Source organism: Orbicella franksi, chromosome 10 (assembly GCF_964199315.1).
Source record: "Orbicella franksi chromosome 10, jaOrbFran1.1, whole genome shotgun sequence".
Classification (NCBI taxonomy): Eukaryota; Metazoa; Cnidaria; class Anthozoa; order Scleractinia; family Merulinidae; genus Orbicella; species Orbicella franksi.
The window spans coordinates 26,385,753-26,411,678 of record NC_138154.1 but is presented as its reverse complement, the minus strand read 5'-3'; the positions used below and the strand labels follow the sequence as shown (position 1 = coordinate 26,411,678).

Genomic DNA, 25,926 nt, shown 5'->3' with positions numbered 1-25,926 from the left:
CTCTTTTTTAACAGCACGTATTTTTCTGACCAGAGATGACTTCATTCATAAAATTAATTAATATTCCACACCCACACTCTAGTCTATCAGTAGCCTCTTTCCTTGACAATAGGGTGTTTTCAATCATGTGACCAGCAGCCATGAAAATTAATTGGAACAAAAGAAAATGTTTACATAAGAAAAGAGTTCAACTTCCTCAGGATTGGTTTGGTAAACCAACATGGCCACCATTTCATTGTTTTGGAGCATCAATATGGCTGCCATGACGTCATGTGAAAAGACGAGCTATATTTTGACTTGTCACACACCCTGTGTGTATGACAAGCCAAAAGGATGCCTGCATAGGGGGTACCTGTAGTCAACCACTTACAAACTTACCAAGTCTTCTTGTGTTGGTCTGGCTGCATTTAATTTTCCTCCTTGGTTGAAGACACATTAGTCTGAAGAAAACTTGTAGCCTTTGAACAGGAACAGTTGCTAAAGATTCATGTATTTTGACAATATTTGTTGTGTTTGTAATGTATTTATTTCTTAAGTTTCTTTTTGAAGCTTAAAGCATTACTGTACATGTGAGTTACAGTGTTCGGATATTAATTATGTACATGTAGGGTTTTACCTAAATGTACAACAGATGTTTTACAAAAATTATGCATTGTGATATTTGCTTTTACAAGCAATAGGCAATTAGCTTATCCTATGTAATATTATCGTAAGATTAGCCATTGACAGATGTTAAAATTACTGGATGGATGTAGAATATTATCAATATCTCTGATGATATTACATGTATAGCAGAAAAAAAGTACATTGTAAAGTGTATCAATTCATTAGGGCTAAAATTTTGGTCACTTATTATTAGGTAATTAGTAAACAAAGATGTTCTTATTATTTTTGAGGTTCTTAAACCAGTTTATTTGAGTAGTAAATTGCCACAATAGGTTTTCAGGCAATGCAACATAAGAGTGTTGAGTTGTGTTACCTGAGAAATACAAGTTTTTAAAAATTGTCTGCTCGGTAGTGATGCACAGGGTGCAAATTTGCCAACATCCAGGTGACAGTTGATTGAAATAATTATGTAGCAGTAAATGAATTATGCCAATAATAATTAAAAGTAATAGCAATAAATCATGGAAAGAAGATGCATGGTCTCATCTGGTTGTGCAAGTTAGGGATGAAACCTAGCCAAGCCAGCTATCATATTTAACAAAACGAAGAAAAAGTGGCTTAACTGTGTACCCCAGTCACCTAGGCTGATTTATTGAACATAGGGTTTTGACAAAACTGAGTGTGTTCAAGAGACGTCATAATCTCTTGGTGTATTTTATGGTTTTACAGTACGTTACACCAACATCGGTGTTGTAGCAGGGGAACCAGAGTTAACAGTGACATCTCTTTGCCTTGACTCTTCCTCTGGTCTGGAGTTCACCAAGATTCCAGTCATTCCATACGATTTTTTACGGTGACAGCAGAAATTCTCGTGCACTTATTGGCTAATTTTCAAGGTCAAAAAGTGGACAGACACATGAATTTAGGATTTACGTGACACGTCAACGAGGGGGTGGGGGGGGGGGCAATTTGTTATTGTAAAAAAACAAAATGACATCAATTTTCCATGCGTCTGTCCTGTTATTTATCAGGAATTTCGTCATAACGTTGTCAAAGTAGCTGTGGATCCTCGAGGCGATAGACAGTCGAGTGGATCCGCAAGCTACTTTGACAATGTTATGACGAAATTCATGGTCAATAGCTGAACAGATGCATGAAAAACTGATGTCAATTTGTCAAGTTGATATCAATAACCTACTGTTGGAAAATCAAGATCATGTAGCAATTTTAAAATTTTGATTAGCTTCAGCTCAACCATGAATGAATTTTTTCATAATTAGCGTCAACTTATCGGAAACCCACCGATCTCTGTAGAACTGTCATAGCTTCATTGGTAGTGTGGATTTTTTCAGCCGAATCCCAGTAGGTTTAAGTTGGACCGGGAAGACTTTTTTAACGTTCGTGGTATATTTCCTGTCATATTTCTTCCGATTCCATTAAGTATCAATCTACTAGCATTCTATCATGAATGCCGCTCTCTTATTGGACACGGCTACTCACTTTGTATTCTGCTGTAGATAGCGAGTAGCTAGCAATTACGACTTGTGCATGTATGTAACGGATTTTGTTTAAGTTTTGAACGACTAGTAGATTTATTTGACTAGAACAATCAGATTATTCGCTATCGATTTCTATGCGTGATAGTTGACGTTTCAGACCTTTTAGCCACCCTCAAGAGAGGATGAAGAGAAAAGAGAGTAAAGGCTTCAGTCCAAGGTGCATTCCGCAAGACTTCCACGCCGAAGATACGCCAAGGCTTTTCAAATTCCGTGCCACGCGCCTAGGAAGCGGCCGAAGTCCCACGCCGAAGAATGCTGTTTTAAAAACGCTTACCCAACGCGGATGGGAAAGTTTAGACTCAAATGGATTATACTGATCTGAACGCCTGGAAGAGGCTAAGAACAAGCCGATCCAATGACACGAATCACGTGGTCATCCCAAGGGCTTCAAACGCATTTTCATACCCCGAAAAACATCCGCGCAGCGCGCGTGGTAAAATTATGCGCGGAAAAACTGGGTACCATGCCTCGCAACATATCTCCTTCTCATGCTAATCCACATAATTATATCTCTCAGTTACTACGCGCGCTGTGATTGGTTTATTTAGCGGGTACGGTAAAACTCCAAGCTGTTTTTGTTCCCAAGATGTTCCTTGACTTATCGCCAGCTTTCGTTTTCTTTAGATTCCGTAAAACGTGCTAACGACCCAACAACGAGTTTTGCTGTCGACGGGCGTGAGTCATTTGAATCCGTTCCGCGTGTCTAGAAGTTGTTTTCCAAACCCGTCAGACACACAGCAGAGATATAATTAATAGGTTACTTGCCTCGTCTACTCCATCCGTACTGTAAATTACGGATCGAGAAAAAAAAAAATCGGTCCGAAACTTACAATACGGACCTCGAACGGACTTCATTGTTTCAACTTGATAAAAAAAGATACCGTGAACTGCAGCTAATAAGCCCTCCTGCTTACAAACCCCCCCGTTTATGAGCCCATCGAAGTTGCATGAGCTCAGGGCTTATGTAAACGGCATTTCAATAATTTAATCGTTAGGTTTAAAATCAGAGAATAGGATTGCGGAATGAACACGAGCAGACAATTCAAAGCTCGTGTACATGTTTTTATTGCAAAATCTGGACAGACTGAATAACATGTACTATACGTATAACAATTTTCTGGGAAATAATCCTCAGTTATCCATGTTGTTACTCAGAAATTCAAGCCCTTCAATTTCATGGGCCAATAAACTATGCAAAATTATATTAGGTTTACTACTTAATATCACTCTCAATTTTTAAAATTTACCAGTCATTTCCTGGACAGCAACGTGTATTTTCCCAAAATTTGACTCTAGCTATATCTCAAAAGCGTTTTACGCGCAAAACTACTTGAATTGAGGAGGCAGAATGGCTGTCTTCACATAACTTAAAACCTCAATTTTGCTCTTTTTTTTGAGTCAATTACCTAGTGTGGCTTGCTGGGCAAACCCAAGAGATTATACAATCTCTTGGCAAATTTGCAAAAAAAAGGTGCCACCACGTAATTATCTGTCTAGAAATTAAAACTCTATCATCCGTAACTGAAGAAGGATCTCCCTTGAAAGTTCCGAACTAAAAAGTGAACCAAAATTGGGGAAAATTTCCGTAACAACTTGATTAATTCATCGTTTTCATTTCCTCTATATAGGTAGCAGCTCTCGCCTAAGACCTAACTCTGTGACAATATAATTCCTATCTTACAATAGCATACATGGCACCGTCGCTAACAGCCTCTGCGAACCTACCTTGCTTGGGTAGCGACTACTTTGGCGACATCAATAACGGTTGAGCAACGATACCGACTGACATTGGTAACTAACGCTACGTCATTTTTCATTACTTTTTTCCCAACTTTAAAGCAATGAAAGAAAAGATACTTGTAGCTATCTAAATTCCACGTAGTTCCAATGGAATGAGTAAAATTAAGAAGTGAAAAACTAATAATGTGATGTTAAATGTGTATCATCGGCCAAACCAAGCAGCGGCGACGATATTTATACCTCATCGTACCTTTTTTGGTACGCTTCGGCGGCGTATCAGGCGAGTGTGAGTGTCGAGCCATGGTTCGTATTTACCCATGGTGAAACCAAAAGAGCCTTATATGCCGTCGAAGCGAGCCAGAAAGGTACGATTAGGTATTTACCGCACGCAAATTCGGCCAAGTGAGTATGATATCGGAGCAATATCAGGTCAGTGACTTGATATCGCAGGATATCAAGACCATAGACACGGCTTCTGATTGGCTAATTGCAAATTTGGGTACGATAAGGGCGCGTATCATTGTGCCACTAAGCTAACAGCGGTTATGAGATGGCTTCCGAAAGAAACAAGGAGATAGCTTTCAGCATATCGGGTACTACATGAAATTTAGTTTCCGCGAATTTTCCCACGTTTACGCGTGGTTAACAATCTGAAAGCAAGATTTGCTACCTTGTTGGAGTGTAATCAGGAAAAAAAAGGCATCAAATTTAAGCAAGAGACTTATTAGAATAAGCGAATGATCATATTCGAGGAAAAGTGATGGTACGACAGTAAGTTTCACTGATGAAAACTAGAAAAATACATGTCAACTAAATTAAAGAGGAGATTTTAGACAATTATGTCCGGAAATGTAAAATGCAGGTCAGAGTACATTTTGATACTTCATAATCACAGCAAAGCCATCCAGAATCGCGACTTTTTTTTTGTTTCTTTTTCGGGGATTATGTCTTGATTTATAGCTGGTTAACAGCGTGTTCAATCTTCTACTGGTGTCAAATAACTAGACGGAACATATCCTTTGTGACCATTACATTCAACAAGCCACCATTCGTCATTTCCAGTCAGGTCCTGTTTCTGTATCACCACTACTAGCTGTCCTTCATCCAGACTCAACTCCGCCGCACTGCTAGCCTCAAACGCATAGTCAGCACAATAGTATAACTTAACAATAGCTGCGTGTTGTGATGATGAACCGCTAGCCTCTTGAACGTCGTCTGCATTTCTGTCTGTGTCCTGCACAGTACCACTGTTATCGTCGCCATCTTGATTGTCTATAACATCACCTTCACCTTCTTCGTCACTATCATTTTCACCCGCCGGGGACAAGTAACTCTGGGGGACATACCCAGTGGCATCATTATAGTGAACCAGCCACCATTCCGGGTTCCCACTGCTATCCGAGTGTCGCAGGACAGACACAAGATCCCCCTCGGACACCGACAACTCGCCCGCATTTTGAGCTTCAAAGCTGAACTCGACCACATAAGGTTTGCCTTCTCCTGGCGTTACATCTACAGGCTGTGAGCTGTCTAAATCCTTAGGCTCCTAGTGAAATAGAAAAAATACTCATACTTGTCAAACGAACAGGAAGCTATGTAGTAACAACCAACTCTAGGCACCTCTGATATTCTACTGTAGAATCAATCAACATATATCCTCTATCTCCTTGGCTTAAGGAAGAAAGCAAATGAAACAAGAGACATCTTCACACAGACTACTGTTATTTGCGCGCAAAAATCGAGCATCGACCAATCAGAGAGCGGCACGGATCTCCGTAAGGTTACGTCATCACTTATGGAATTTTTCGGGCCCAGTCTCACACGTATTTTAAGCGACAAAGAATAGGCCATTTCCGAGTTGTCTTGTACCTCTGTTTCAAAACGAGTCTTGATCAAAACCTTTCATATGAAAATAAGTTTGATTTGCATGAAAATGAACATGTAGGCAGAACGCATTTTCATATGAATGGTGTCGCACAGAGACCCGTTTTAACTGACACAGAGGTAAAAGACAACTCGGAAATGGTTAATATAAGACGAAGGACCAAAACGTCGTTAGTCTTTACTGAAGCGGCGAACACTCTCTTTGACAAACTTTTTTATTGTTACACCAAATGCCTACATGTAGCCTGCGTTCAGACGTCTTGTTTTTTTCGCTTCACGCGTGAAACAAAGGCACGCTAGCAATACCAAGATAAACTGTTTTACAGCGAAAATTACTTTCCTCCTTGATTTACTTCCCCCACAAAAAAAGAAAAAAATACAGTAAACGGCCGCGCAAGATTAGCGTACTCAAAAAATTCCCCACCAGTTGAATCATAAAAGAAAAAAATCAAAAAATCAGAATTCACAACGTGAACTCGGTGGCTCATTTCACTTGTAGTCTAATTACTTACGATCCGTGTTGTGCTGCTCAGTCTCCGCGGAGCTGGACGCGGCTGAAGAATCGACTGGGACGGTGGTGAGGCTTGACTTCTCGTGGCCACCCCACCCTCCCCACCCTGGTCACCGTCTTTGGAATCTAACAAGCTGCTTTTGGTCTCGGTATCATCTTCTACTGCATCCTGGAAACAGGGAAGTCAACAAAATGAATGGGAATGTTATTACAGTCTACAAAGCGATCTTCCTTTGAAACTAGCACATTTCCTTTGAATTTGCGTATTCAGGACTTTCATTTGATACGAAATACAAGAACTGAAGGCCAGATATCTTAATTTTTCTTCAATTATACCATAGTGCCTTGATCGGGAAAAGAATCCCAGACATTTTGTAATTAACTTGAATCTCTTCACAAAGCATCGTGTTTAAGTACTCAAACGCCAATTCTTATAATTTCGAAAAGATTAGGAGAAACAAGCTTTGCAAAAAGAACTGTGTCTATTGTGTTTGCTTGCCCTGCCGGCTTTTCTTCCTTCTGGGATTTTTTTTTTTATTTTTTACCCACCCCTAGATCCGCCACTGGAAATGAGAAAAACATCTACACGTGACGAATAGACGGTATGCTGCAGTTTTTTCGTGAGTTTTAAATGAAGTACTTACAAGGTCATGTGATGGCTGAGTTGGGCTTTTAAATGATCGCCTTTTCTTGCGAGAACTGTCTTTAGCCACAAAACTACACGGAATAAAGCTCAGATCTGAAAACTGTTCAACGACTTGCATTGATCTTTTGTTGTGATGTTCAGCTATGTCCTCGTCAACTGCCTGGACGATTGGTAACTAAACAAGAAGCGTTACAAATTGTCACGTTATATAATATTAGAGCCAGCCGTTCGATACAGCGTTGCGTGACAAATCAAACAAAAGACTGCAAAGGGTAACAGTGTTAGAGAAACCAAGATTACCAAAAGGGTATTTCGGGTTGCGAGTTTGCCAATCAACAGCTACTGTAGTTCAGTTAGGCTAACACAAATATTTGATGACCAACCGGCGGTTGCCACAGACGTCACTTTCAAAATTCCCCGCCTATTCCCTGACTTTCCCCTGATAAAACTTTCCCTGACCAAATAAATACGACATGTCACTCGCTCAGATAAAGTAGAGGGCTCCAGTCTCCCCTTACAGCCATCCTTTCCACACATTTATTATAGACTGATAAGTTTTCAACACGTTTTCGCCTTCTTCGTTAAGGAAAAACATCTTTCAGATCACAGTGACCCGAAATGTTTCTTCCAGCTTTCAATGGTATTAAATGAGCGGTGATACAATTTCAATTTTACCTGACTTTTCCTCAAAATGACAATTTTCCCTATCTCAGAATTTGATTCCCCGGCGTTTCCTTGACCTTTAAGAATTTTTCCCACACCATTTCCCGAGCAGTGGCAACCCTAAAGACGCATTTGTTCGCTACGTTATCCTCCCTTTGAAACGTAATTAATATTTCGACTGTTTGTCAAACTGTACCTGTAGCAGCTGCCCATAGTCTTGTTGTATTTCAAAGTACAGTCTGTTCTGCGCTACGGCGAAGTTTTCCAAACAGTCCACCACCAACGCCATGCACTTCTCAGTAAATCCAGGAAGTTCTTCAAGCAGCTGTGTGTTCAGAGCTTCGTAGTTTTTCTTGGCAAGTTCAAGATCTTCTTTGGCCTGGATAGGATTTTGGCAATCAAACACAATCAAGTCTGACCCCTTACAATATATGTCATTAAATTTGCAGCTAAAGGTTAAGATTGGTTACACTGATTTAACATTTAACACTACTCAGGATTAAACGTTGACCGAAGTTTATATTTCTGCCGTTTCCAAGTGTAAAACTCTGGTCAAACCCAACTGAATGGAACGACTACAGCTGATAACTTTAATGCTTAGAACAACTGGGAGTTGGAGCTAAGCTGACAAGTGTTACTTTTAACGTGAAGACACTTCATAGGCTTTGTTGAAAAATTACTTTATCTTGGGTTTACCGAAATTTGAAAACGCTGTTCCCTGATTAGGGACCGCAAAGGCTGAACTCGAGCCACGATGCTATTTTAACCTAAAGGAGGTTTACCTATGTCAGCTTAGAGGACTTTTCCGGCAATTGAGTGTCAAAAGAAATCTGGCAATTACTTTGGTTTTGGTTTTGGTCTTACTATGGTGTGAGATTGACTGAGTAGTCTAATTGGTAAGTAATTGGTTTGGTTTTACGACACTCAACTGAAAACCGTTTAAAGCAAAAAATGGATCATATAGGGGTCACTCAAGTCGATGACAAAGGACACAGACAATCCAACGAACCAATCAGAACACCACGTCTTTAATGCATGTAGTTAACTTAAAGTGCAGGAAAACGTGTGCGAGCGAGTCACAATTCGTTTTAGTTTCACTTCTAACTGGACGACAAAGTAACGCGAGTTTTTTAAGGCAATCGCGTAGCGTAGCAATGCAAAACCAAAGCAATGCTACATCATATCATGCAAGTCAAAACCACTCTATTCACAAATGTGTAACCTGTTTTTGAACTGCTACGAGTTTTAGTGCAACATTGTGACATTTGACACTGTTGGGATCTCACTAAACTTAAACAAGGAGCCAGACGAAATCATCCTGTCGCAAACTCACCGCTTTTAACTTGTCCCTGTCTTTAATCTTATCAATCTTGTTGGACCATCGATCATAGTCTAAGCACTTGTCATTTCGCTTCTGAATCAAACGTTGAGGGCCTTGAAACAAGTTCAGCAAGGAGTTAAGCGGAGACAAAACTTGCATCTGAACCCAGTCCATCTGATGACAGAAAACATAACAACATTAAAACGAGGCCCTGTTAGACTGATTAAAACATGTAAGGTTCAGTGAAACGTTTCTGTTTCAGTTGGGAATAAATAAACAGAGATGACTAAACATAATTAAAGAATGGAACTGACTGAGTCTTATGAAAGTCAGAAGAAACTTAACGTTTTCAGTATTAAGGTTCAATTTTTAGCTTCAACCGTCTCTGACACCACGATCAAACTTGCAGAATGTGGCCGGTTTTGAAGAGATTTTTTTTTGTCTACACACTTTGGCAAAACATCCGTCTCTTAATTCCTCACGGCAGAGGAGACCGCGTCCTCTGGTAAATATTATCAAAACGTAAATTAAAGTTAGTAAGTTAGTAATTGAACTATCCAAATTCTATACGACACTTACAAAAATAGAACGAATGGTTTCTCCAATCCTCTTCTGTATTTTGTGATAAGTAGACACTTCTGAGCACGTGGCAGCCTCTTGGTAGAAATCACTGACGTTCTGTCCTGAGGACCTGTGACATTCCATCGTCTCCTACAGCAAGACAAAACAGCATGTTGAGATACGGCTCCGGATAAACCGGATTGGTGCTCAAACCAAGGCGTTTTTGCTTTTAGAGTTTTTTTTTTCTTTTCTTTTAAGCAACTGTCAAAATGACGCAACCTGAATTGCTTCCAAACAATTGTACTCACAAGTTAGAAATACTGTGGAACGTAATGATTCGAGTCAGCGCGCTCCTTGCAGTAAGCGCCCCCTTTTGTTTTCCGTCTTCTCTGGGCTTTTATATAGCGTCCTATTTCAATACGGGCCCCATAGCAAAAGCGCCAAAAGTACCAAAAGTACCAACTAAGTATTTTGTTTTCACAGACAACCATGAAGAAAACAAATTATAACAACAAAAATAAAACAAAAACAAAGAAAGAAAACAAAAACGCAAAAAAAAAAAAAGAAAAGAAATAAGAAAGCCGAAATGCGAGCGTAGTTGGAAACCAAAATGGTCGACAGACTTTGACCATTATTACACTGTTAATTTCTTACCTGAAATTCTTCCAAATAAGTGGAGACATTCTTTAGCAGGGTTTTCACAGTTTTCTCTACAGCACGAAACTTTTTCTCTTCTTCAATGAATTTTTCGTCAACAGTCTGAAAATTGTGACGGGAAAAACGATTAATATTACAAAAATTGGTTATAAATCAAACAGTACAATATTAAAGGAGTCTTGAATGCTAGAGGATTCTATTAGCATCTACACAGTCTTCGTGAGACCAACTTTAATGTAATAAGAGCCAGAAAATACAACGTACCACAAAAACATCATGTGGCCGAGTGGTTAGGGTACCGGACTTGAAACCCGGAGGTCGCAGGTTCAAGTCATGCTCTGGCCACTAAGTTGGAGTTGCTTCACTGTAAACAAAGCTCAAAGTGTAGCTTGGCCTGTAGCCCAGCGGTTTCTTACGCACAAAGGTATGCAAACTTGTAAAGCACTTGTGAGCGACCACTGATAGTGACGGATCTTTATTTCCTTGAGGGGAGGGGGGGTAGGGCAATTTCCAAAACAAACTGCTGAAAAAAAGAATCCCGCAAGGAGAGCCACGGGAAAAAAAATCGAGCAAGTGCTTTCTGCTATTCAGGTCCTATTTTTTTTATACTAAAAAAAGACAATCTTGCACAAGCTATTTCCCACCAAAAAAAATGCACAACTTAAGGGTGAGAAAAACAATTTATGTCCCAGAAAATTGCGCTAACCCCTCCCCTCCCCCCTCCCCCCCAAAAAAGAAGACAAAACAGTAATAATAATGGTCCGTCCCTTAGCGAGTTACAGTTCACCTGTGACACAAGCCCTGTGAGTTGCGTCAGCCTCTGGTTAAACCTGGAGCCTTTTTTCACCACTGAATGCCAGCTCAGCTTGTGTATTTTGTTGGTCAACCCACTGTCTTCCACTTTCTTGTACTTCACGACTAGTCAGAGAAAAGCAAAACGAAGCTTCAGTCTACAATAATGGTGAAAAGTTAAGACAGTAAATTGAAACAGTGACAAACTGAGGAACTGACTTGAACTCAATTCCAAACAAACGCGCTTAACAGAGGAGATAGTAATTTCAGGCCCCGTCCACGCTACACCGGACAAAAAACGCAGCTGTATTTCTACAGCTACGTCCACACTAATCCGTCACCAAAACAGAGCTTTTCGAAAACGCTCGTCAAACCAGAGGAATTTGAAAACGCCGGCTTTGCGTTTTAGTGTCGACGGGCTCGGAAAAACAGTTTGAAAAGATGATGTCACGATGTGATTTCCCTAACCGAAATTTCCTCACACGTAGGTCCAAAAAACTGTTGATTATTTCGTTTTCAAATTTCTCCGGCGTAATATGAACGGAAAACATTTGATGCTTTTTCAAAGTTAAAACGCTGTTTTCAAATTTCTCAAGCGTAGTGTGAACGGGACCTAAGAAATACTACGTTTCTCGCACGTTTGACTACTTTTATTGAAAGTGTCATGTAACCTGAAGATGGTATTCAAAGCCAATATCGGTCAGAACTACTTTCATACATGTACTTTATACAATTGCTTGTTAAACTGGTAAGAATCCGCCAAAGGAAAAAGAGATGGCGGCAGCATATTACCACAATAACTTGTGAACCTGCATTTTTGCAATGTTTGACACTGTGCTAACGACATTGTGTATACTAAGTTTGAAGATATTAGAACGTTTTTGTACATTTTTTACGAGCGTAGTAAAGGTATTCGGGCGCTAAGAGTTGTATCAAGCAATATTTTACATCCTCACCGAGATCTTTTCTTCTTTTAAACTCGTTGATAGCATTTGCCACATCAGCCATGACTGATATCGCTCTCAGCAAGTTGTACTTGTCTCGGTGGATTTCTGGTGTATACTGATGAGAAAAATTCCATTACAAACAGACTTATTTCTTAAAAATAAATTTAGCACACTTTGCAGTACATGTACAGTGCATAGCTGTACTTAAACTATACCGATTATATGGAACATTCTAATTACAAGTAGACAAAGCAGTATGTCTTCTGACAAACCTTGCGCTTGACCACTGGCAGAAAGTTTTTCTCTCGAAATCAGGCAAGAAGAATGAGGCGAGACGTAACAAGCTAGAAGGGACTGGGACGAGACATGGGTGCCGCAACTCGCGAGAACAAACTTCTCGCCCCAACCCCTTTTTGCCCATACCGCCCCTTTAAGTTCACCTTCACGAATAAACACTAGTCTGACCCTGTGAGAAATGACTAGGATTGTGTAGTTTGCTATGGACAAGTCAGCGCTCACCTTGAGCAGCTCATTCAACAAGAGCGGGTATTTAAGAACTCTCTGAACTGGTTTGATAAGAAATGATGATAAGTCCCAACACCGGGTGTGTTCTCTGAAGAGAAACAAAAAACAACTTTGACATCTAAGACTAAGTGTAAGGGTATTCAGTGCAAGGGAAGAAGACCTTCACAAAGACAAGAACTCCAGGCAGTGCTTTGTACATTAGGAATCTGACATGTGACTGGTTGCAGCAAAAAGTTTTACAAAAGGAGACAAGCACAAGATTGATATTTTTAAATAAATAATAATCAAATCCGGCTGCACTGGCAACCACACAGGTTGCAACTTTGGCAATGTTAATCCTGACAGACTTCAAGCTACTTGAGATTCTCTTTCCTTCCTGTAGTTTACTATACATTACCTAATTTTGTCCAAACATTTTGTGAAGGCGTCTTGTATCTCCGGTACTTCTTCATACTGCAAGCACAGTAGATGAATAAGGTTGGTATTCAAGAGCATACATGTACATGTACATTATGCAGCTACAGTGAACACCGAAAAACGGTAAATAACTAACGTTGCTCCAGTCTCACGATGGCCAAATTTCATTTATTTGTACTACAGACGAATTATCCGACGCCAAATTTTATAGTAGGAGAGGTTTTTTTCCATCTGAAACGATTTATTAGTCTGAGACGGATAAATCGTTCAGGTGTAAATCCGACGAATGAGCCAAAGACAAATTGTGCGGCAAAATTCGTCTTTGGCTCATTCGTCTGTCAGCACGACTTCTACTGACAGACGAGTAAGCCCACGACAAACCGTCTTGAAGCTGTCAATCATTCGTCTCAGACGGCTAATGGATAATTCCTTCAGTTCCTAAGAACGTAACATGTACCTTTTCCATGAGTGAGATGGCATCATCATGGTTTCTACAATACACAGCATACACCTCTTTCATTTCTTCAGCTATGTCCACAAAACACTTTCCTGACAAAAAGTACATAAATATTTTACCAAGCAATGTAAACAAACTGGTGCAGTAGAGAGCAAGAAGCTTGATGGAGCAATAACATTCAGATACAACTCCTCTAGTTACACTGTAAGTCCCACACACTCAAAAGGTATCTCTACATGGAAGATGGATCACGCACAATCACTACCAATGTGCAATCATTACCAAGTTCCTGATCTTTTCCTTCCTTATCTTGAACAGCATTTTCTAAGTTCTTCAGCAGTTTCTGTGATGTTTCTAATACACTCTCAATGTTACCAAATAACCCTTCAAAATCGAGATCTTTCACCTGCGGGGAACAAATCCAGGAATAAATTTTTAAGTTCACGAGTTTTCTGCGAGTGACTTAGGTGGTTTCTTAATTGACCGCTCCCACGGTGAGGCTTCGCATAATATTGATAAAATTCCCAGCAAGCAAGAGGCACACCAGTTGGCTTTTTACAAGGGTGACGGACCAAGAACAGCACCGGCTAGTGGCTAGAATGCCACTTGAACCTGCAATCTCCTAATTTCAAGTCCAGCACCCATTAACCTCTTGCCAGGCTGCCTCCACTTTGTTCCCTGTTCCCTGTAGATGTCTCTTTTTTCACTTTGACTCAGTTCTTCTCCTGTCCAGTCCAATAAATAAACTTTTACCTCAACAGAGTTCTATAATGTACAGTACACTGTACCTGCAGTTACTGTAGCATCTTTCATAGATTTTTGTACTGTATTTTTTTTCTATGCGAACAAAACCCGTCAGACATAACATGCATAATCTGTTAGTAGTACTAAGTATTTTTCAGGTCAAATCTGGCATCTTTTTAGTAGAGGGACTCTTTCTTGGCTACTGAGAGGGATGGATGTGTCTGTACATGTTCCAGGCTCTGTTATCATGGGAAGCAAAATGAGCTGTTACCCATCTCCACACCCTTAGAACCTGGAGCAGGGTAGTCTGTTGATAACAGAAACTAACCTGTGAAGCCTGGAGTTCAAAAAGGAAGTACTTTACACAGAGCTCAAGGTCACTACAGTAATCCTTCTCTGTGTTAATAAGTTCAGTCACGACTCGCTGTCTTTGCTCAGCCATGTGCTTTTGGCTTGATTCTGCTGGTTTTTCTGTTAAACTGTGCAGGGAAACTGTAATATAACAACAAAATCAACAAAGTATAATTAAAAATAAATTAACCGTACAGATACTGTCTTGAAATTTAAAAGATCACTGCTAGCCATTCCACTCTCCAGATGGAGTTGATAGACCCTTGATAGATGTGGGTCCAGTCGGTCAGTCCAGTCAGACCTCAGCTGGGCAGTTGAAAGATACAGCTGTTGTACAACTGGGAAATAATATCTACGATGGGCATCTACGAACTGGAGGAGTAGGGGTGTACTACAGCCCCTCCCCCCCCCCCCCCCCCCACACCACAGCTACGGAAATTACGTAATTTTTAAGGCAAAAATTTGGGCAAAAGTTGATAGAAATTGAGATTGCTAATAGAGGTCATTGAGTATGCAAGCTTTCACTATAACCATCTTTGGAATTACCGCAGTTTCATTAGATGTGAGAATTGTGAGCTGTTTTGTTTCTCATGTAATTTGAATGCGTTTGAGTTCACGCATTCAGGCATTGCGTAATGTTTTTGGGCAAGAATGTCACCACCACCACAAGTCCGAACGAATTTCATAATTTACATATGGTCACGTACATTTTAATCCTTGATTAAAATGATAACTTCTCCGTGAAAGGTCTTACGATATGTTAAGCTTATATCCAGTCACTTGTAAGTGAGCGGCCACCTTTTAAGTGGCCACGCCTTGAATAAGTGGCCAGTCATTTAAGTCCTGAAATTATTGTCAGTAAAACACTAAATAAAACCCCTGTTAACCAGCCACGGCCACCTTTTGGTCAGCCTGATGGAGTTTTTCTATTGTCTTTACCCCTATTAAATGTCCACCTAAAATTTAAAAACTTTGTTTTGGAAAAGGTGATGGCAGATAAGAGTCTGAAATAGAAGGTGACGAGTGATAAAAACATTCAAGCACATGTTTATCATGATTGTCTTGAAGTGACTCCATTCACTACGAAATTAACCCAATGGGTAAAATTATTCAAGGTACATCAACCTCTATTAAGTGGCCAACCTCTATTGATTGGCCACTTGCTATTTTCTCAAGGGTGGCTGATTAATAGGAGGTTTGACTGTATTACTATATCAATCATGGCCACTAATTCAATCTTGCCATACCCTCTAGCTCTGTCAGCTCTCTCTTGATCTTCTCCACAAGTTGTGCACACACTCCAAGGTTTTCCATAACCTCTTTCTTTCTGTTCTCCTCCACTACACCAAGCAACATTTCAAGACTTCTTTGGCTCCGCACTTGTTTCTAAAAAATATTTGGGGCCATTTTCTTTAATGGGAAGGAGTGGCTACAACAAGAATGACTATTTAAATGAAGCACTTGCATGGCCTTGTTTTTGTGTTGATGTTTCTTCTTTTTTTCTACTTGTTTTTCAAAATGTTAATAATACAGTCCAACCTCAAGAGCCCTCACGGGCCCGATAAGGATGAGTGAGTGAGTGAGTGAATAATACAGTGGTTAGATTACATGTAAATGACTTTAAGCGTCCAAGAACAGTGCAATATCGAACTTCCACTAACTAATTCGGCAACAGTACTGCAAAATATGTTGGTGTAAAACCAGAAAAGAGAGCCCATTTATGTACAATTACATGTAATACATAAATTACATGTAATACATAGATTACATTCTCTTCACATCAAAATAAACAAACTACAAAACTTGCTCAAGCAAAGTAAGCAAAAGCACCAACTTTACATGCACACTTATCTTACATTTTGGAGGGTCCATTATAAGTTAGATTCAGCTGCTGGGATGGTAACTGCATTTTTGCAACAGGCATAGTGTGATTGAAAGACAAAATAAGACTGGTCTTTTCAGTTGACTGTACAAAAATAGGGTTTGATTTGGAATACCTCTAAGTCTGCTTCCAAGTCAGCTATTTTAACCTTCAGCATCTTTTTCCGATGTGACTCTATCAGAAAGACTTGTTCATCTAAAAAATCAACACATTTATCAGTTAACTCAGTTGTTGAAGATTTCTTCTTTCACATCAGGCTTTTAGCCAGATGGGCGTCCAGGCGTCCTGTGGATGGCCACTTATTAAAGAAAATTGTTTTATATTTCATATGTTGCCTCAAAAATTGTCCATTTGAGCAGATCCTATAACACATTTTGGACAGCCACTCTTCAAATCCTGGTTTAAAGCCTGTTTCACATATGGAAGCAACACACAGTACACAAATTGATCCCAGGATTTCAATTGACATTAGTATTGGTCAATTCAAGTTAAGAGAGGCACTGTGAGAGTCAAGTGTCACACCCAGGAACATAATGCAATGACCACACCCAGGGCTTGAATCCAGACCACTTGATCCACAATCCAGCATGCGAGCCATTAAATATTAGTAATCGAAAAGGATCTGCGGCTGCGTGGCACAGTGTAAACAGTTCAAAAGTTATCAATAGTTCTGTAATAAATTTAGTGCCAAAATTGTATAGCAGACACTTCGGGTTTAGCCCTGTGTACTTCAGTGCTAAGTTTTGAATGAGACACGTCATTGAAGAAATGAACATGTGAAATTATATGCACGACTCTAAAAAGCACAAGCACGTCAAGCTGTATAAAAAAGAAGTCCATGTTTAGGTGCATTTCATCACAGGGTCTGGCATTTTTTGTACCCCTGCACTGTTTTATGCACCAAACCTCCATGTCATCTAGACTAGTAATTTTTTTTAGAATAGAGGGCCACTAGTTTATCAGTTATAAGTTGTTATGTGCTACCCTCTTTATTAAATAAAGTTGTTACTTGCTGCTGGGATTAAACGTGGATTTCAGTGTTTAAACAGCTTGACATATGCATGTTTTTCCCTACATGTATCTGTTAGAGTCACACTTATAACATTATTGTTTATTTCTTCAATGATGTGTCCCATTCAAAACAGCACTGAGGAAGGGCAAGGCCCAAAACATCTGCCATATAATTAAGTTTATTTTGGTTCTAAATGACTATTATTTATAACTTTGCGAGCTACATGTATTAGGCCACTGTGCCTGAAAATTGTAAATTTAAATTTGAAATATTGGCAAAACAAAAGTGACAGCAGATTTTACTCTAAAAGTAAGTGTATGAAACCTTTAAGGTGCTTTAATTCTTCTTGCCATTCTGTTATCTTCTGCTGGCTCTGTGACACCTTTGCTTCCATTTCTCGTTGTTTAACAGGATCAGTCATCACAAGCTGGAAATAACATTATCAAAAATCACACTTTGCTTCACTACAATCTGTAAACTCCAGTTTTAAAATATAGTTAAATGGAATTTAACACAGTTAACGACTAGGAGCTAGTCTGGTCAGTAGCATTTTTGTCAGCCCTTGTTAGTACCTTGGCCATCTGTTGGCATCAAACATTTGTTGCATTCTGTAGCGTTTGCAGCAGTCATATGGTTGTGGGAGCCCTGGGGCTGACATTGTCCAGTAGTATTCTTGGTTAGTATGTGCGTTGTCGTCCCATGTGCTCGTCGCTCTGTTAACATGGCATTGTCAGTTGAATTATGTAATTTAATGGTTCTCGGTGTTCCCTCTCTACACCCCCCCCCCCCTTTTTTTCAGCATTTTTTTTTTTTTTTCCACTGAGCTATCTGGCTCGAGTGTGACAGGTGCCTGATGGGGGCCTGGCGCGTGGTCATGGCTTGGTTGCGGGTTGGTTGGGCAGGCCAGTCGGGTGTTCTAGCCCCTTGGGATGTAACTGCGATGCCAGCCCCTGGGCTTCATAGGCACCTTCCCTCCACTAGCGACTTGGGAGTTAACAGTAAATTAAAATGTTTCAGATTCCACATGTGCCATGATACAATGTATCGTCACTGGACACAATAGCCTCGTGAGATGCATCTTGGAAGCATCTTGAAAACCTGAGCACCTGTGAAAAAATCTTCTTCAAGGTCAGGTCATCTTCAGTAGGAACCCAGTTGTTCAAAGCATGGATAACACTAGCCAACTGTAATCCAAATAGAGCTTTAACCGTAGACAACCGACTTGCTCTATTTTGCATCACATTATTGGTATTGATGTGCCTCCTGCTTCTTCAACAGAGTTTAATGAAAAGAATGAGAGACATGTCCCTTTAGAACAATGACATACAAAATAATGAGATGTAAATGGATGCCCATTACTGACATGTTAGTATTAACTGATGTGAAGATTGTTTCCATGCATTCATGTGTAGACATACATACAGATCTGTAGTGCCTTTTACATGACACATACCTGAGAAATAGTCTTGAATCCAGAGTGAACTTTCATTTCTTTCTGTAAACAAACATGAGAACAAACATTAAGGTCAAACAGTACCTTGAGAGTGCTACTTTTGTTAAATTTTTCTTTCTAAGCAAAACAAAGAGGTCGCTATAAAATTTAACATTTCCCCAAAAATGGATCCAAAGTAGAATCTTAAAATGCATACGAGTTATTTCATTGGCTGGCAGGATATTCTGTTGACATACATTGGAGTAAAGTAATGACCTGTTTACAACTATTCAAACAGCAAAAACTTGCAATAATTTTTGACGAGAATACCATCTCTTTAAATGAATTAATAGGGTATGTAGCTAAATTGGCAGATTTTCATGATATTTGGCCAGACTGTTCCTTAACAATTGAGGAACAAACGCGTCCCAGGGATTTTTATATCAAGGATATTTCTCTTGTGACAGCCACAACGCAAAAGGGTCAGCAGATTATTTCATGCTATAACTTTATGGGTCTATAAAAAAGATAACCAATAAGAATACAAGAAAACCCTACGAAAATGTTGGGCTTTCTTGAAAGCCCCACCTTCTATTCCATGGGTTTGGCATAGATTGGTTGAATTAAATTTTATTTAAGAGACCCTATTGTTTTAACTACTGTATTACAGGTAAATTAATTGCTTCATATAAATTACAAACCTTTAGGTTGTCTTCTGCCTCAGCAATCCTTTCTTGTAGTGTTGCCAGGCCTGGTGCATCAGTTCCCTCTGCTGAATTCCCTGAAAAAAACAATGGGATTCAATAATTTCAAGTTGACATTGAAAATGCAAGAATTGGTAACCTTGTACGGAGCCAGAAAACTAAATTAAAGCATTACATGTGGTACTATCATGCGATTTATAAATTAATCTTGCATTGAAGTAATCATAATGTTAGTCCAGCCACAGTTATTTGTACTCATTCCAAATTGAGTTCTAAAGCAAGACAATTTACTGTCAGTGATTTATTTCTAAAGAGAGGAAGCCACATCAGGCTTTTCATGCAGGTCCTCTATCCTGGTCGAATTAAGACTTGGAGATGCTGGTTTTTGTGGAGGGAGGAAAACTGGAGAACCTAGAGAAAAACCCTCAGCAAGGCTGTGGTGTAAGGAAATTAAAAGGAGCCCAAAGGTTCCTAACCATGAAATCCTGGGTGCCCAGCACTTACATGTAAGCTTATGGAAAAAGTAAGTTTTTCCAGTCACCCAAATGCAAAAGTTAGTCACCTTTGGGACGCAGGCACCTCTAGAGCACAGCCCTGCTCAGTGTATATGTAAGGCAAGATCCAACAACACACTTAACCCACTTATGAAAACCAAGGCCAGAATTGAACCTGGGTTACATTGGTGGGAGGCTTGTAGTCAAATTGTGGTCAAATTAAAAGACTACATGTACTTATTACCAAGGACTATTTTAAAGACTTTCTTTTCGACAGTTCAACTGCCTCCACATCCAGTTATGGAGATAGTGATTACATGTATTTTTAGAAACTTATATAATGGAATTTATTTAATATTTTAAGCCTTGATTGATACTTTGATCTTAGCTCTGTATTTAGTATTTTATGCGTATATAATTATTATTTTAATTAACATATTTTAATTCAGTAGTATACACAGTCTCCCACAAGTTTTGTAGCTTTGATTTTTATCGTGTTGAAATAAAGGTTTTATGTTATGTTCTGTTATGTCAGTCTCAAAAGTTCTTTAACCTACTGAACTGCCAGTGAATTTTTTGATCAAATCTCAAATCAGTAAATTGTGTACATATACAATGTACTGTACATATGATGTAGATCATACTGACCCCAGTAATTATGGAAGACATTTCTTTTAAAAAGGTACCTTTGGTCACTGATTGCACCTGTACATTACTTAGTTTGTCACTGCCAGTAGGACTTGTAATATGGCTCGACTTAACCTCACTTATCTGCTCTAGACTGTTTGGATGTCTCAGCTCCAATGGACTCTACACATTCAACAAAACAATCAGTTACGATATCAACTCTTACTAGCTACATGTTTATTAGTAAGATTGAATTATTATACAGTACTAGTATCAACCAACAGAGAACTTTAGGGCTGCCATTAAGGGCTGTAATTTGCAACACCACAGCTGAGCATGCTTGTTGAGTGAACTTGTCTGTTGTTGAAAGTAATGCACCCACAAACAAACAAGTCTTCCAGTTGCCATCCACTCTCAGAATCATCAAGTTATGCTTACATGCAGAGTCAGCTGTCTGTCAGAAACTGAAATTAGGGAACTTCTTTTGTGTTCTTGATCCAATGGAACTCAAACTTAGCAACATGATTGACAATTCAAAAATCCAAAAACAAACGTACAGTATTTTTGTTTTATTTTATTCTAAGGGCCTTTTACGGGAAAATGATGACATCAAACTACATGTCCATGTACATGTAACAGGAGAATTTTCTTTTCACTTTCGGAATAAGCTAATGCATGATTTTGAAAGGATATATTGAGATAAATTCAAATATTAAAAAAAATAGTTCTATAAGTTAATTAGATATGTCGAATATTTGAATTTTGAACTTTCTGCCAGTTTGTTACAGTACTAGTTTTAGAAATTTGGCAAATTTCAACATGTAATTGCATCTATAATTATCTAAGTTATAGCTAAAACCCTTAAAATATTTCTTCACAATTGAATTCATCTCAGCATATACCTATTAATTTTATTCTTTCAAAATTATCATCATGCATTAGTTTAGTCAGAAAGTGAAAATAAAATTTTGCTGTTAGTTTGATGACTTCAGTTTCTCGCTAGAATCCATTTGAATAAAAGAAAACAAAAAAAAGTACACGTTTCTTCGGATTTGGATTGTCTGTCTTGTTGCAAGGTTTGAGTTCCATCAGATTAAAAACACAAATAAAGTAGTTCCCTAATGTCTACACGGGATGTTTAGCTCCCTGGCAAATCCGCACTTTCCAGCAGCGGGGCAGGAAAATAAAATTGAAATCCAGTTGCCGAGTGCACCAGTACATTTAAGTTTTCAACTGCCCCCACTAAAATATTGCTCGCCCAATAGGTGCACAAGTTCATGCCTTATCAGCTACATGTAAATTAATCCACAAATTTTTGCAGTGGACTTATCACTATGAAGCTGGTTACCTTGTCCACTGCATCAAGAGAATCCTCGTCTTTCCAATGCACAGAACGTGGTCTAGAAAGAGGTTTTGATTTTGGGCCATCATGATCACCAGCCCTTGTCTTACGTGACCACTTAGGAGACTGAGAAGAATCCATTTTACTGTCTATTGGGCGCAGAGAATGTGGCGCCCCATTCTGTTTCATGTCTTTCACATCCAACTGTTGGTGATCCTTTGCTTTTGATATTGAAACATGTACCTCCCTACCAAAGTCACCTTGTAAAAGATCCTTTGATCTTGTTCCAGGAAGAGTTTGGCTGCGGACATGCTGATTCTTGCTGCTGCTGTCCCGTTTAGGGGGCGGGGGTGCTGGTCGCCTGGGTGTGATTGGAGAATCTTCTGATGCACTTGATTCACTACTTCTATCATCTATCCTTGCTCGAGGAAGTGGAACCAATGGAGTCGGCAGAGACGTGCAGTTGCCCGATAATAAATCATCATCATCAATAAGGTTCCTTTTGTTTTTATTTTCATCATTTACACGTCCATGGATCCCTGCTCTTTTACCTGGCCAAGTTCCAGTGGAGTCCTTAAAATATCGCGGCTGTTGAAAGCGTTTACTTGGTGTCTCAGATTGTACAGAAAATAGAGTATTTGAACTAGAGGCACTTCCACCAGGTAGTGATTGGACGGAAATCGAAGGACTAAGAGCAGTTTGGGAACTTTTGGGTGCAGAGCGTTCCTCACCCCCTAGGTATCTCACTGAATAACTTGGTGACTGCTTTTTACTTGTTGGTCCTGGCTTTGGTGTAAGCAACGGTTTAGTTCCTGGAGTGTTTTTTTGAATTGTGGCCATGTCAGATGACAGTGCAATAATTGCAGGTGTTGGATCCTGTGTGAATGAAGAGTCTAAAAGAGATTTGTTGGTATCATATTTCACTGAGTAAGAGTCAACAAAGTCACTAGTCCGCTGAGCAGAGCTACGCATTTGTGATATGTTTATGTAGCCAGGGTTGTCAAAAATACCAGAAAAACTTCCATCTAATGCAAGTCGTTGAGCACTAGACTTCAGTGATCTACTTTCAAATTGTTGGCTCATATCAAATAGAGGTTCCAGATATGCCGCAGGGCATGACCCACGTATTCCACTAGCTAACCGACCCTCGATCCAGTTATCATCATCAACTTCAAGGACAGTTACAACATCTCCTGCATTCAACTCCAGATCTCCTGAATATAATGCCGTAAAATGAAACAGTGCCTTCCCCTTCATACCTCTTTTCCATTTTACTTTTGGTGCAACACAGCTATTCTGGGCTCCATGTTTAGGAGGAGAGTCCACAAAACTAAAATCTCCATTTGCAAATACATTTTGTTCTGATGGCAATTCAACCTCAACAGCAACAAAGCTAGACGGGAAAAGCCCCACAGTGCCATTAATTTCTCCTTCCATCCATTGCGAATTCAAACGCCTCCGGAGAAAGATACAGTCACCCTCACGAAAAGTCAACTCTCCCGCACTTTCTCCAACAAAGGGGTATACAGCACGGGCACATGGTCTCTCAGAAGACTTCAGGTAAGTCTTGGGAAATAGCCCTGTCCTGCCATTGAATGACCCTTCCAGCCAGTCTTCGTCAACATCTTTCATTACCTCTATCAGTGCTCCAGAAGGAAATGTAAGCTCACTGTCATTTCTACCAGAAAAAGCAAAGGCAGTCTCCACAAAATATGCATCATTACTAGGACTGTGTTGGGCTAAGGAATTATCATTTCTAGACAATTCACAGCTTTCACCAGGTTGCCAATTGGACAGTGAGTTTTTATGCAATCCCTCATAATGAGAAGGCATGATATGGGAATCCTTTTGAAACTGTGGTTCATTTTTTATCCTCTCGACATAGGTAACAGGAAACAGGCCTGTTTTTCCTTGATAACTGGCTTCCAACCAATGCTTGTCAATATACTGTGTAATCTTTATGATGCTTCCCTCCAAAACAGAGAGTTCATTGGGATTGTCAGACTGAAAAGTGTATAAAGCCCTTGCAAGACTTCCGTCCATGGATAGTCACTCATAGTCTGCAGAGAAATGAAAGTAACAGAAAAGCTTAGCTCTTCTTTATTATACAAAATGCTGATTGCATCAAGCATTGTTTCAATAGAAAATGTTACCTACATAATGTTGCATACATTATTGTCAATTGTTTTTTAGAAGATTGACTTTGTTGTTACCTGTAATTACAATTTCCACCTTGAAAACTCATAAATTATTAAAATTATATGTTCTGGACTTCAGTTAAATGAAAAACTATAACAAGAGCTTAATTACCGGACAAATATCTCACAGTGATTTTAGTACTCAAAACAAAACCCAAACAGTTAATATAATTTTCCCGTGACAATATCCACTGAGTTACTTTGAACAGACAAGTCTTACAATACTGTACATGTATATCACTTGGAGGTTGTTTTGATTTTGAAATATTTCACTTGTTTTGCTCTACACTGTAGAACATTGCAAGCATATTTCATTGGTATAAAAGATTAAGCCCCCTAAGTTGAGTTTAAATTCTGTCTGACTATTCCTGTTATTTAAAAGCAGTTTCTTTCTGTAGCCAGTTGTTTGAGTTACATGTAATATCTGGCTCTAACCCAGGTCAACATTGCAGAGTTCGTCTGGAGATTTTAAGCACAAAGAAGTATTGAGATGTTATATGTTGAATTTAAGCGAAAATCGCAATTATGAACCTACCGATTAAGAAGCTATCAGATTTAGCCGTGGTAAATTTAACACAATATCGAGCTTTCAGTTCATGTACAGCTGCGGTAGGGAACGGTTACAAAGTCTTAGAGCTGTAGTCAGCTGTAGTTTACAGAGAAACCATTCTTTTTGCTTAAAACAAGTGAGGACTAGATTTCTAAAGACGAAAAGTAAACTTTGATCGAATAAGCTTAAATCAATATCGCGAAATTTAAGCTTGGATTCTATGAAGCCCAATAACAGCTAAAGCCGACATGTTTGCTGTACGTACCTTACCGGAACCGCGAAATAAAACAAGACGTCTGGGTCACTACACGAACCAAAGCTTGAAAAAATCCATAGCCGAGGATACTTCAAAGGTAAAACATCCTTAAAATCAATTAATGGGTTCAACATTTCCTAGTTTAAGCGCCTTCACAACATTCCGTCGCACGTCTTGGAGACACTTGATCGAAACTGTGCTTGACAGTTACTCTTCCCCAGAGCTTTCGCTGTTTTAACCACAGGTTACCCAATTTTAGAGTTGGTATATACTCCATAGGATCCTGTTGAGTAGGTTGATAGTAAAAAAATAAAGGTTTAACTTTGTATCCTGTTTCCATGTCTTTAATACACAGAAAACCGCCACCTTCATCCGCATTTCCTGTACAGGATGTCCTGCAAAACACTTAGTGTTAAACTCATACCTTGGCCTTTCCGCGTGGGCAAAGATTAGCGTAGTCTTTTCTAGACTTTCGATCTCTCCTGACTTGATATATATATGTATTTTTGATTTATTCACGTTTCATTAACATTGACTTCGACTGGAAACCGTTTAAAATTTATCGGTTAAAAGGCCTGCTTGACTGTTTGAGCCATCGAAAAAGTTTCCTTACGATCATTATATGGTGGATAAAATAATGCTCAACGTGTAAACCATTCTAACCACCGGCTAAAGCGGTTAGTGGGTATACCTGTGAGTTGTACTATGCATGCTCGGTTAAATGGTAATTACTCAGACCGTTTAAAACCAAAATCGCTCAAATGACGTAAAGAAATGGATACCAGGTGAGGTTTCAAGCTTGCTGAAACTCTTCTGAGGAAAAGACAAGACCGGTGTTCAGAGTTTCGATCGAATTTCAAATCGATACAAACTCCTATCGAGCTCCAAGCAAATTTGTACAGTGCGCTCTCAGTTGTCCTTTCACGGCTTTGCGTTTCCGAAATCACTCGAATTACTTAAAAATTGGCCGTCGAGTTTCGAAGTTTAAAACTAATATCTGACACAGACAGTTGAAGACATTACCCGAAATGTTTGAAAGAATGCGTAC

At 39.3% G+C, this 25,926-nt stretch overlaps 1 protein-coding gene across 1 annotated transcript; it reads right to left on the bottom strand.

The window, feature by feature from the left end:
* Nucleotides 1–1,569: 1,569 nt before the first annotated feature.
* Nucleotides 1,570–25,109, bottom strand: LOC145500941 (dynamin-binding protein-like). The gene is made up of 22 exons (XM_081480498.1): nt 24,888–25,109; nt 21,881–23,934; nt 20,592–20,715; nt 19,409–19,488; nt 18,729–18,770; nt 17,600–17,702; nt 16,379–16,458; nt 15,629–15,767; nt 14,359–14,522; nt 13,569–13,692; nt 13,287–13,378; nt 12,810–12,865; nt 12,407–12,500; nt 11,897–12,002; nt 10,936–11,066; nt 10,146–10,250; nt 9,510–9,641; nt 8,943–9,104; nt 7,806–7,988; nt 6,945–7,121; nt 6,302–6,469; nt 1,570–5,451 (listed from the first exon to the last, which is right to left on the bottom strand). Exons 2-22 carry the CDS (start codon nt 23,915–23,917, stop codon nt 4,882–4,884), a joined length of 4,869 nt encoding a protein of 1,622 aa, XP_081336624.1. The 5' UTR covers nt 23,918–23,934; nt 24,888–25,109; the 3' UTR covers nt 1,570–4,881.
* Between the last annotated feature and the right edge of the window lie 817 nt (nt 25,110–25,926).